The 14,233-nt window shown below is 31.1% G+C and overlaps 1 protein-coding gene across 1 annotated transcript in view; it reads left to right on the top strand.

Annotated features, from left to right (window-relative positions):
• Positions 1 to 1,677: 1,677 nt before the first annotated feature.
• Positions 1,678 to 14,233, top strand: part of LOC139485921 (leucine-rich repeat transmembrane neuronal protein 3-like) — a 29,419-nt gene continuing 16,863 nt past the window's right edge. The window contains exons 1-6 of the mRNA XM_071270591.1: positions 1,678 to 2,026; positions 2,793 to 2,910; positions 5,275 to 5,386; positions 10,496 to 10,681; positions 12,398 to 12,469; positions 13,930 to 14,001. Of these exons, the coding sequence (XP_071126692.1) occupies positions 10,518 to 10,681; positions 12,398 to 12,469; positions 13,930 to 14,001 (308 nt within the window). The 5' untranslated portion in view covers positions 1,678 to 2,026; positions 2,793 to 2,910; positions 5,275 to 5,386; positions 10,496 to 10,517. The remainder of the gene's footprint in view (positions 2,027 to 2,792; positions 2,911 to 5,274; positions 5,387 to 10,495; positions 10,682 to 12,397; positions 12,470 to 13,929; positions 14,002 to 14,233) is intronic.

Here is a 14,233-nt window from a genome sequence, read left to right as displayed (position 1 = left end):
TTATCGCTCTTGCGTTATGCATCTTACCTATTTTAATGTAGTTGTATCTTGAAACATGTAAATAGAAATAGGTAGAAACAAAAACTTTAAATGGCAAAACAAACTATCAACACAGAGAAAAAACAAAATACATGATGAAATATCGTTAATTTCAGTTGAATATTGCTTTTTGTGTGATAAAAGGTTTATGTTTGCATTCATATCTTGAATAGGGAGTATTTTAAAGGCAATCGTCCATACTTAGTATTGGATAAATTCCATATGAAAAGCAATAGTTATACTTTGAAATTGTATCGCTGCATCATCATTATTATCTACTTGATTTAAAACATGAAAATAATGACCAACGATCGCCTCAGTTGCTTTCTCTAAAATTCGTTAAAAAAGTTGTACACTTATTCTTTACTCAATGACATATTAAGATAATAGACATTTGATATAATAATCGATTTTAAAACGTCTTTTTTAATTATAAAATTACAATCTGTTACATTATTATTCAAAATATAGTCCTAGGTGTGAAAATATACTAAATAACCTTTCTAAGTGAAAGTTTTTTGTACGATACAGATGCTACTGTTTGAGTCAGCATAAGCTTGTCACACACGCACATATCAACATTCGTATAAAGAAAAAAACGGCTTACAGTAGGATTTAAATTTCAAGTTAAGAAAAGAAATTAGAACGGTCAATGGTATACAATCAGAAAATGTACAATTCTATTTATTACTAGTACATGTAACTAAATTGGCATATCATGCCGAAATGAAATGAAAGTTCGATCAACATACAATAAAATCATAAATTATAAAAAGATGCCCAAATTATAGATATTAAGAAAAAGGGGAATATTCGAACAGGCACAATTCCAGTGTACAATCTAACAAATAGTTGGTTACTCTCTAAACATATCAAGTAGTAGTAAGTACAGACGAAATCGATGTTATCGAATTATTATTCAGGTATTGTGTTTGGTCGCCAGATACCATGACATGATGTGTAGAAGAACATTGGAACTACAGACATAAAATCATGTTACAGTTTATACAAATAGTATACTTTGTTTGATATGCAAATTGTGAAGAAAAGTAAATATGCTTAGTACATACTGATGCATATGTTTTGCATATCTTTTAACCCGTTTATATTATAACATATAAAATTGTGCTAACAAATGCATGTAACATTAAAGATATACATGACAGTCGTATGATAGCACGAGAGACAACTACCAATTGAGTTCAAATGCAATAACTATAAACAACTAAAAGGCAAAAGGAGCCCTTCAAACATAACCACAAGCCCGCGTACCGTATAGCCAGAGATACAATACCCTGACTCGAAAAAAATGTAAAACGAGAAAATAAAATGTTGTCATGCAGACACCAACGACAGCCACTGAGCTACATTCATGCACATAACTTTGGGCAGGCATAATATAAGTATACCAGGATTAAGCATGGTTAGCGTTCAAGTCGCCTCTAATATCGGATATTGGTGTAACAGCACAACCTAAGAAAATGTCAATATTTCATTTTGTTTTGCTCTTATCAAAGACTTGATTTTTGATTTTTGGTGTTTTAACGCCACTTTTAAGCACCGCTTTTGAGCTATTTCGTGGCGTTCAATTTTTATTGGTGGAGGAAGCCGGAGTGCCCGGAGAAAACCACCGACCTTCAATAGGAAAACTGACAATCCTAGTCAATAAAGATTAGAGTCGAGTGCAACCGCAGGAGCGGGGTTCGAACTCACAACCTCAGTATTGACTGGCTAGTGATTACAATAGCAACTACTTAGACCACTCGGCCACCGAGGCCCCCTCTTATCAAAGAGTTTATATATTGAATGAAACGATGGAAGACATTCGAAAAATGCATTTTTCTAGCTTGATGAAAGTTTGCAATGTTACATGAGAGATTTAATACTTATTATGTCAATTATGTAAAAATGTATGATATGCGTTTTCTATAGACATTGATCAGTTTATGAATACCATGTATGATTACTGATACAAGCAGAAAATAAAGTAAATAAACTCAGCATAGATACCAGAACTAAATTTTGTAGAAACGCCAGACGCGCGTTTCGTTTACAAAAGACTCATCAGTGACGCTCGAATCCAAAAAAGTTAAAAAACCAAATAAAGTACAAAGTTGAAGAGCATTGAGATCCAAAATTCCTAAAAGTGTTGCCATATACAGCTAAGGTAACATATGCCTGAGGTAGAAAAGCCTTATTATTTCAAAAAATTCTAAATTTTGTAAACAGTTAATTTATAAATATAACAATATCATGCATTCAAACTTTTACTTTGTTTTTCGAGTGATATGAGTAATAAAGCACGATGTAAGTCATATAATATCATGAACATGTATAACACATATTATCAACCTCAGCCAACATCAACCCTGCCACATAGGGGTAAACTTTGAATTTTCGGTTTAATAATCAATGTTTTAGGAAACAAAGTTGTGTATAATGTTATGTCGTTGGTTTTGCAATGATTATACGTTATATTCGTAATTCTATCATGTTAATAAAAGTCCCTAAATTAAATGATTCGTATCATGTATAAAAAAACAACATACTGATTACTTTTCCATTTTCGTTGCCAAGTCAATACCTAGTTTGTCTGATAAGAGTGTTGAAATGAATCGAGCCAATTGTTTTTTTGTTTTTTGTTTGTTTTGTTTTGTGTTATAATACATATGGCTACTTTGCAAACATTATGATATGATATGAATTACATTTCTGAACTTTTATTCAAATACATTGTACGTTTGGAATTGCAGTCAGTGAAACGCGATAGTTGCCACAACGAACGACCAATACCAAAGAAGATCACGTTGCATAATGCAACAGAAAGAGACATTGTTCATCATCACTCCCAGAAAAACAAGTTTTTGTACAGTGAGGGACTAATTATTAATTGTTAAGGATTAACACAAGAGTAGAGAGGATAACATCATAGGTACATTGCAACTTATAATCAATATGCCAAATACAACGAATACAATTATCTTAAACAGACAACATTTCATCACCCCCCCCCCTTTTACCCCGAAAACTCATTGTCTATATAGCGGCTCTAGAAATGATACCTTTTGCGACGCGAACCATTCATATAACAAACGAGTAAAAGAAATGAGGAGTCGCTAGGGGATGGAACGTATTCATAGTAATCTTGCCTTTTTAACGGATGTAGTCTGTAGTGCTAGATATGCATGTGGTGTACATTGTAGCTCACGGTTACAAATTGATAAAAATACACTTTGTACGGCAAAAATTAATTAAACGATTTACCAACAGAAAAAAAAGTCGCCATTCTATATCCTCTTTTTTTTTGCGATCCCTTAACTCCGACTAGTACAAAAAGTACTCCGTGTTTCAAAATACTTTGTTTAACATTATAACTTGGCCATGCTTTACTTGATCTTGTTTTCCACGGTGATGACTATGATATGCACGTTGTACAATGTAGGCACATTGCATAATCAAACGTTCCTTCTTTGTCAGATAAAAGGGGAGCGACAGAAACCAGATTGACATTCAAACTCAATTGTTGAAAATAAACATACAACGCAATGGCTAAAAATTAAAATAAATAATGTTAACTCAAACGATACTGATACTAAGGATATTGAATCGAATTCGGTGTTATCGATATCTGTATCAATTGAATTTGAATTTGCTTGATTTGGACGGTTTGTATGTCGAAATTGATATAATAGATCAGACTTCAATGTATGGCTCAATCCACTTGTATGTACTACATTATGGATAAGATAACTATCGATTATGATTCAATGTCCACGATATCGTGACTTGACTGTGTACTTAGACAAACAATATTAAATATTGACTACTAGTATATCGTTTTCAATTTTGACAATTTATGTTGCAAAATAATGCTTATTTATAAATTTGTAAAATTGTTGACTACATGACTTTTATATTATTTTTCCGTAAAGATTTACCTATAACGTCATTCAAGCGCAAGTTTGAGGTTTTATATATGTGTCGTCCGCCTCAAAATCGAAATTTTGGATCTGCCGAAAATATTTCTTTTAGATCATTATAAAGATTGCAGTAAAAAGGTAACACTTAAACACTCTTTGACAACATAAGATTTATTTTTACCGGGCTAAAAAACGGTAAAATTGATTCAAAATGGTTCCGAATGAATTGTGTTCTGCCTTTTTTCTCAGGTTTGTACAATTAAATTTCAATATTGAGACACATTATAAGTCTTCTTCGTGTAGACTTATGCTTCCCAACAGAAACACTACGGGCACGGATATAGCCATTTAAAAAAGGGGGTTCCAACCCCTAGAAAGTCATGAAACGTTCACATAAAAAAAAAAAAGAATAAAGTTTAGAAAAAAAGTTTTCAGTCCTCGGAATACTCTCCCCCACTTGGATCAGTCAATGCAATGCGGATGCCGATATTAGGGAAGCACCTCGTGACCCGTTAAAATTCACAAACAGGTTACTGTTGCTCAATCTTTAGTGTATTGTTTAGTGTTTTGTACATTGTTATATATTTAACTTGTTCGTGTTTTTGTGGCCGTGATGATCGTTTTGTTTTCTTTTATTTTCTCCTATAGTGTCTTATTCTAATTTGTTAATGAAGCAGACGTGTTTAAAACGAAATTGACTGGTCTTTTAATTTTTTCATTACTGTCAGATATATTTCAAAAAGAGTTATCACTCTTGCATTATGCATCTTAACTATACCAATGTAGTTTTATAATGAAACAAATAAATAAATGTAAACAGGTAGAAGAAACAATCTTTAAATGGCAAAAGCTTAAATATCGAACATATAGGAATCATCATAAACTTGTATTAACTGTATCGTGCTGTTGCGTGCGACGAAGGATATTTGTTTGCATTCATACCTTGATTCGAGAAGATTTAATTGTCAATCGTTCATAGTTTTGGATTAAACTCTATGAGAAAAACAATATTTATACTTGGAAATTGTATCGCTACAGCATAACTATGTGTGTATTTGAACAATATGTCTGAAATGGACATAATGACCAACGATCGCCTCAGTTGCTTTCACTAATATCTATTATATAGATTGTACTGTTTTTCTTTACTCATTGACAAAGATAATAATTTGATATATTATATTAATCGATTATGCAACATTTGATTTTAATTATAAAATTACAAGGTGTTACATTGTTATACTGAATATAAATTGTCTATGTGCGAAAATATACTAATTTACATTTCTAAATTAACTTTTTTCTTACGATGCAGATGTTATTGTTTGAGTCAGCATAGGCTTGGTTTTGACACGTACGCACATATCAACATTTGTATAAAGAAAACCACGGCTTACGGTATTATTACTCAGTTATATCTCGCCAAGGTAAGACGTTTCTGAAATTATTCTAAAAGTAAGTTAAGATTTAAATTATGCTATATTAAGTTTTATACCTACAAATGTACAAGTGAGAACTTCAAACATAATATACAGTTTTATTTACATTTAGATTATGTTTATATTATCGAGTAATGAATCCAGACTATATAATATTTCGACAGGTAACCTACGCTGTGGTATGACATCCTGGTACTCAGTCAAGTAAGAGCAAACAAAAGAAGTAAAATCAAATATATAATCGGTGCAAATTATTTGGAGGGAAGTTTATTGTTTTCCGAGGATATTGTCGTGTATAGGATACATAAAAAAGTTAATTTCCCCCAACAAAATTGTACAGATTGAAATCTTGATTTCACTTTTGTATGTTGCTTTTACTAAACGAGTACCAGAATGTCCTACCACAAAGAAAGTAACCTGTCGAAAACATTTAAACCCTGGAGTTAACGTTAAAAGTCAATAATTTGAAAATAGTCTTTAATTTGAAAATGGTATATTGAACCATAGTCTGACGGTTAAGAACCACTCCCAGTCACGGTGTTTATCGCGATTGTGATTTTACGAAAATGCTCTTGATAATGAAATGAAGTGATCATTTATTGTAATTTTGGTGTCTTATTTTCAATATTTTCAGTTTGTTATACTTATTATCTTAAACTTTTTAATAAACTTATCTGGTGCCTTTACTGAAATAACAAATCACAAAAAAGGTTGTTACATTTTATATCAAAAGAAGAAATATTTGTTATTTGGTAATGTTAAAACATTGCGAATGACTTGTTGTATCTTTCCTCTGATATTTATTTAATTTTGTGGTAAACAACCCATTATGATGTTAAAAAATCAAATGGCCGCCAAAAAGTTCCCCTCAATTAAAGTAATGATGCATTCTATTTAAAACAAAATCAAATAATTTCGAGTTCTTATAGAGAAAATCTTATCTTGAGGCCTTTGAAATAACTAGTTAAAAATAGCATCATTTTTCGTCAAAAGAAGAAACATTGGTAATTTTAAACAATGCGATCAACATTTAAGTATATTTTTTCTGATATTCTTTAACGTTTAAGAAAAACAATTAATCCTAAACTATAAAAGGTACAAAATTCCAATGGCGATCAATAATTTCAATTAAAGTGAAGAAATAATTGCATTCTTATCTAACAAAAACAAAGTTTATGCATATTTATCCTTCAATTATTCACTTTTAATACACAATTACTTATCTAAAAGCATTAATTATAAATGATTGCAATAGATGTTGCATTATTTCTGATATAAAAGAAGAATTTATGCATTTTTAAGCAATGTGACCAAAGGTTTAGTATTGTTTCCCTCAAATTCAACATATTTTATGTCATTATTATTGAAAAAGCAACCAAACCTGATGTACAAAAAGAACCGAAATCAAATGACGGTTCATACATTCTATCATAATAAAGAAATTATTGCATTCTTATCTAACAAAAATATAGTTTATGCAATTTATCCTCCAATTATTATTATTTAATACAAAATTACTTCTCTAAAAGCATTAATTATAAATGATTGCAAAAGATGTATTAATTCTGATAAAAAAAGAAGATTTTTTTCATTTTTAAGCAAACGAACAAAAATTCAGTATCTTTTCCTCAAATTCAGCATATTTTATGAAAAACAACCAATCCTGATGAACAAAAAGAATCGAAATCAAATAACGGTTCATAATTTCTATCAACATAAGGAAATTTTTGCATTCGTATATTAAAGTTTGTTTACCAACACAAAACAAAAGTTTGAGTAATTACTGCTTACATTATCAAAATTCTTACAAAAAAAAATCTTATTGGAAAACTGAAATAGCTAGTTACAAATAATGTTGCATTATTGGTTATCAAAAGAAGAAAATTGGTAATTTTAAATAATTCGAACAATATTTAAGTATGTATTCTCTGATATTTTTTTTTAACTTTTATGGAAATCAATCAATCCTAAACTAAAAAAAAGTACCAAAATAATTTCAATGAAAATAAAGAAACCAGTGCATTCGTTTCTATGAAAACAAATGTTTATGCATATTTGTCCTTCAATTATTCTCTTTTTAAACAAACGTACTGATCAAAATGCATTGTTAATGACTGATTGCAGTTGACGTTGCATTATTTATGATATAAAAGAAGAAATACTTGCATTTTTAAGCAACGCGAACAAAAATTTAGTATCGTTTTCCTGACATTTAACATATGTTATGAAAAACAACCATTTCAGATGTACTAAAGGTACTAAAATGAAATGACGGTTCATATTTTCTATCAAAATAAAGAAATTATTGCATTACTATTCAGTACAAAACAAAAGTTTAAGTAATGTTCCCCTTCCATTATCAAAATTCTTACAAAACAAACCTTATTCGAGGACTTTATAATGACTAGTTACATTATTGTAAAATTGGTAATTTTAAACAATGCAAACCTCATTTTAGTAATTTTTTTTAGATATGATTTTTATTTTATAAAAAAGTAACCAGTACTGAACCATAAAAAGTACAAAAAACCACAGGTGGTCAGTAATTTCCATTAAAATAAAGAAATAATTGAATTCTTATTTAACAAAAAAAAGTTTATGCATATTTATCCTTCAATAATTCATATATTATACAAAATTACTTATCTGAATGCACTAGTTATGACTGATGTTGCATTATTTCTGTTTCGAAAGAAGAAATATTTGCATTTTTACGCAACACGAACAAAAATTTAGTATCTTTTCCCTGAAATTCAGAATATTTTATGAAAAACAACTAATCCCGGTGTACAAAATACTGAAATTAACTTTCAAAATAATGAAATTATTGCATTTTTATTTAACACAAACTAAAGCTTAAGTATTTTAATCCTTTCATTTTTTTAACTTCTACCAAAAAACTTTTTTGAGGCCTATCACAAATAATAACTTTAGTGGTACATATTTAATGAGTAAAGATGTCTTATTAGAGGTCCGCATTTATCGACCGTAAAAACTGTGGAGTTCGTTTTACATAAGAATTAATTATATACGTATTCGTCCGATCCGTGGATAAACTTAATTTACTGATCGATCGCTGACCATTATCACGGTAACTCTCATATAGCTTATTTGACGTATCTGACGGATTCTATGGGTCATCGATCACCGATATTAATCGATCAGTCAAACATCCGTCACCGATCGTTCACCGATCAGTCAAGTTTACGTCAAGCAGTAGCGCATAAGGTTGCACGTACTGTATGTGAAGTAAGGAGGGGCATTGGTTTTGGCAGTGTGGCATAAAATATAGCTAAACTCAGTATAACTTATAGATTTGGACTGTAAATAAACAAAAGATAATCCCTCACTGAACAATTATATATGATCTTTATGAATTGTTTTGTTCAAAATGAAGCCTTTAGTTTTCAATATTGAATTGTTTCATATTTTTCATTTCGCTGCCTTTTATTTCCGACTATAAAGTATTGACTTTTTTTCTTTGTTGAAGTCCGTCTGGTTGCCTGTAACTGATTACATCTTCTTCACTTCGACTTTGGTTGATAGTTGACTCATTAGTAATCATACAACATCTCATTATATTTATATACTCACAATTAAGAAAAGTATACAATTTCTGCCATATCATCGTTCTGTTGTGTCATTTATTGTCGAGAGAGCATTTAAATTTCCCGAATTATTAGAAATTCATAACCCAGAAATGAAATGCCTAAATAGGAAGTCAGGCGTTAAGTCTTAACATTACACTTGCCGAGAAATCAATTCTAGATTAACATAACATTTAATATTTATCAAACAGTTAAATAATTCCTATCATTTGTAATGCCCTTGATTACAGTTCGTCATTTACTTTTGTTTTCTAGGTATTTTTTCAATTGGCAAACATAAGAAATGATAGAAATGTCTTAATCCCAGAGATAGACTATCATATACAAAAGAACCAGTATAATTGGAACTGGTATTCGAGTACTGGTATGACCTTCTGCCATTAATCACGCCAATTTAAATAAAAAAATTTACTGCGTCTAATAGATCCGAAACATAAAATGATGCTGTAGTAAATTTAACAGCAGTAGTTGTTGTTTTCAGTTGGCAATGTATGTGCTCTTATGCTGTACTGTTACACGGTCCCAGGATAGGAGGAGTTTTTGTTTTACCAGCAAACAAGTCCAACCCGCAATATTCTGTATTTCCCTATGCCAAGTCAGAAGCCTGTCATTCAGTTGTTGTCTTTTGTTGATGTGTATCATATTGGTTTTTGTTAATGGTTTTGTACATAAATCAGGACACTAGTTTTCTCTTTTGATTTGTTTTACATTCAACATTCGACATTTCTTGATTCATAATAGCTTACTATGCGTATGGGTTTTGAACATTGTTGAATGTCATAAGACGGCTTATCATTCTTAACCTTTTTCATTTGGTCACTGACGAGGGTTGTGTCATTGGAAATCATACAGAACCTTTTTATTTGTTTTATATTTAACTTTCTTTTGAAGAATGTTTGGACTGTTATAACATTTTTGTACTTCAGAGAAAAAGTTATTCTGGTGATAAATGATACATTGACTGTTAATCTGTGATAAAGAACAAAATGCATTGAAAAATAGCGATATCGTTATTGAAAACAATACAAAAATACATTTACAGTTCAAGCCCTTCTATATCTTACTATAAGGCATTTGATTTGCTTATTCTTGTAGGGCGTAGAGTAACTCATTTTTTTAACTTCTATGTCATTTGGCCTCTGGTGGAGAGTTGTCTCATTGGCAATCATACCACATCTTCTTACATTTATAAAATTGTTTTCAAAACATAAATAGTCGAAGGGAAATTTTATGATTTTAAACTGGTACGTATGGACAAAAAAATGATAAAAATAGTGATGATAGACCAGTGTTTTTATGTATAACTAACTTTTGATATTAAAGAAAGGTTTGGTTGCTGTAAATTTCTTATATACTTATCTATCTATGTCAAAGATGACTATGTTTAACAAGGAAGCCGATAGTTTTGTGAATATTTACAGATATGGCTGCAGGAAGTTCACGTTTTGCATTTATTTCATTTGATTCTTTTATTGTTTATTTTTAAAAGGACAAAAGAGACGAGTTTTAGAATGATGTTAACCGTAACGATTATTCTAATAATTGGCTCATTGCAAACAGCTTGTGCCAATCCGTGTTCAGACTTTTCCTGTGATTGCCAAGGCACAGAAGTGATATGCAAATCACGAGATTTAGAAGATGTACCTGATGGTATACCTAATACTACAACACTATTGTAAGTGTGGTTCGCTTTTGTATTTTATCTAGAAATAGTTAATAGTGAAAGCAATTAAAATGTAATTTCTCTCTCTCTCTCTCTCTCTCTCTCTCTCTCTCTCTCTCTCTCTCTCTCTCTCTCTCTCTCTCTCTCTCTCTCTCTCTCTCTCTCTCTCTCTCTCTCTCTCTCTCTCTCTCTCTCTTCTATTGTTGTTCTTTAAAAATAAGTAAAGAAACCTTGAAGACAAAACAGTGAAATATAATGTTGATCGTTAATTTTCGTCTTTCGTCATTCTTCTTTTTTGTTTTGTGATTTCAGTGTCGCTCTTATGATTCATGCCCTTTCAAACTTTGTTTTTTTTCTTCAATTTGTTCTAATTTTATGTTGTACATCACAGTTCTAGATAAGCTGTAAAAGAGAGGCGAACAATACCAGAGTGACATTCAAACTAATAAGTCGAAAATAAACTGATAACTGCCATGGCTAAATAAGAAAAAGTCAAACAAACAAACACCAGTATACAAAACACAACATAGAAAACTAAAGACTGAGCACACGAACCCCACCAAAATCTGGGGGTGATATCAGATGCTCCGGAAGGGTAGAATTGACACTGGCGTAGCCTAACTTTTATTTCTAGTAAGGTAAATGAATCGAATGACTGAGCGCAACCGCAATGCTAATTGGGAAGGGATGACCAAGTGGCAAATTCCGCGTCCCAAAACAGTTTTCAGCATGTTTATCAGCAAAACAGTTTTAAACCTGCCGGGGCACATGAGATCACCCCCAGTTTTTGGTTGGGTTCTTGTTGTTCAGTTTTAATTTTTTTCTGTTGTGATTGGTGTACTGTTGTTTGTCTGTTAGTCTTCTTATTTTTTTTTGCCATGGCGTTTTCAGTATATTTACGACTTATGAGTTTAAGTGTAGTGGTATATTTCGCCCCTATTTTAAAGATAAAACAAGCATTTTTCATGCTTGCTTTTCGTATAGTGGAACATATTTCGTACATATTTTTATCTAAAGAAATCAACAATAAATCCAGAAAGTCACTGCTGTCGCTTAATAAACCCCGACATAGTTTATTTGAGCATGTCACCAGTCACGTCACATTACTGAAAGTGTACACCTTATGAAAAGGACACTGCTTTGAATCAACAAAAATCCACAGATTTGAGTGTCATGACGTCACGGATATACACCTAAAATATTTGGCTTTTATCGTTCGTGACGGAAGTAAATCTAGAAAAAAACGCTGCAGACGTATAACATGTAAACATTGTTATTTTCACTTGTGTTTAGCTATATCATTTAATATTTGTTAACAATCACACGTGACCTCTTTTGTCATTTGACACTGTTATGTTTACCATTTGTCTCATATTTCTGCTACGTAAAAAAAATGCTTCACTTCCATAATTGGTATTCAGCAACATATGCATTTCTCTATTTTTGGTTTCTTGTAAAAGCTTAAAGAGTTGTGTTATGCTCCATATATGTTGATTTCAAGCCTGATAATATTGGAAAAGTTTAAATCAAAGACCAGTGGCGTGTTCAATAAATTATAATAGTGTTACATTTCATTCAATCTTTATCATTTTCAAAGTTTAACTCGAAATCAAATTTCGGCTACAACAGTCAATACGTCAAGTACTACCTTTGTTCTATTAGCGCGGGTAATTTGAATAGTGTTTTAATGACAAATCTTAATCATGGTAATTCTTTAACTCTTTTCAGAAATTTAGGATTCCACCAAATTTCATCCTTAACAGCAAATGTGTTTAATGGTCTTGTTTCATTGAAAACCATGTAAGTACTTGTTTCATTAAAAACCATGTAAATCTTGCTTTTGTATTGAACGTCTTGGTTGTATGTGACCCCATGTCAGATTGGTTTAAATCAAAACAGGTGTCACGTCCAAAAAAAGTGAATCATCTTTTACGGATGATTCATTTATCATGTTTATTCTTTTACAAATATATTTATTTACATGGTATATTCAGATACTGATCCACAAACCAAATGTATTTATCTAGTATATGATATTTTGAAATCTTGATACCCAATATCTGTATCTACACGGTATTTTCCGATCTTGATCAACAAACCAAATGTCTTTATCTACATGGTATTTGCAGATCTTGATCCACTAACCCAATGTCTTTATCTATATGGTATTTTCCGATCTTGATCCACAATCTAAATGCCTTTATCTACATGGTATTTTCAGATCTTGATCCACAAACTAAATGTTTTTATCTACATCGTATTTTCAGATCTTGATCCACAAACTTAATGTATTTATCGACATGGCATTTTCAGATCTTGATCCACAAACCAAATGTATTTATCGACAGGGATTTTCAGATCTTGATACACAAACCAAATGTTTTTATCTATATGGTATTGTCCGATCCGATCTTGATCCACAATCTAAATGTCTTTATCTACATGGTATTTTGAGATCTTAATTCACAAACTAAATGTTTTTATGTACATGGTATTTTCAGATCTTGATCCACAAACTAAATGTAATTCTCTATATGTTATTTACATATCTGAATCCACAAACTCAATGATTTTACCTACATGGCATTTTCAGATCTTGAACCACAAACCAAATATATTTTTCACCAGTTGCGTTTAATGTTGTTGTCTCCTTGTATTCCTTGTTAAAATTTGTTTTATAATAGAATAAAAAAAGACGGACGTTCCAGTTTTCCAATTCTATGGTCGATATCAGGAATTGATTGATCGTCCCTTTTGGTTTTAAAGCTTCACAAGCATTTATAAATCTTTGGCTTCTATATGTTGTTAGCATTCCTGATAAATGTAAAAATTCCTAAAAAGGGAGCAATTGGCAAACAACAATTGAATAAAGTGTCACTTGATTCATGATTCCGGAAACCGATATTGGTCATGCGGCAGATCTTTTAGTATCAGATGTATTATTACCAAGAATGCATTGATCAATCAGATTAGAAGCATCTCATCCCAATATTTATTTAAGGACTGGTTTACTGTAGTAATGATAGTAGAATAAGATTTTATCAGACTGATTATATAAATCATATAGTTCTTGTGTAGTGTAGATATGGAGTACTAATCTGTTTTTCAGGATTCTAAGCGATAACCAAATTTTAATAATCGCAGCAGATACGTTTAAGGATCATGTGTTATTGAAAACCCTGTAAGTACTGATTTTAAATGAAAACAAGACCGAAATTCAAGTATTCAATTTTTGTTTATGTTACATACTCTATTTTCAGGGATCTAAGCAGTAACCAAATTTCAATAATCTCAGCAGATACGTTTAAGGATCTTGTGTCATTGGTAACCCTGTAAGTATTGATTTCAAAATAAAATAAAAGACTGAAATTCCCGTATTCAAATTATATGATCGACATCATGAATAAGTTGATCGTACACGATTGCATAACATTTAAGGAGTTTTATTTCTATAACTTATGTGAGCAGACAACGCTATCTAGGAAACTATCAGGAGGTGGTGTCAGCACAGCATGAATCAAGTACATTCGAGATGCCAAACGCAATGATTTGATTGCATACCTA

Source organism: Mytilus edulis, chromosome 8 (genome assembly GCF_963676685.1).
Source record: "Mytilus edulis chromosome 8, xbMytEdul2.2, whole genome shotgun sequence".
In the NCBI taxonomy this organism is placed as follows: Eukaryota; Metazoa; Mollusca; class Bivalvia; order Mytilida; family Mytilidae; genus Mytilus; species Mytilus edulis.
The sequence above is the reverse complement of the archived record's forward strand: the minus strand, read 5'-3'. Positions and strand labels throughout refer to the sequence as shown.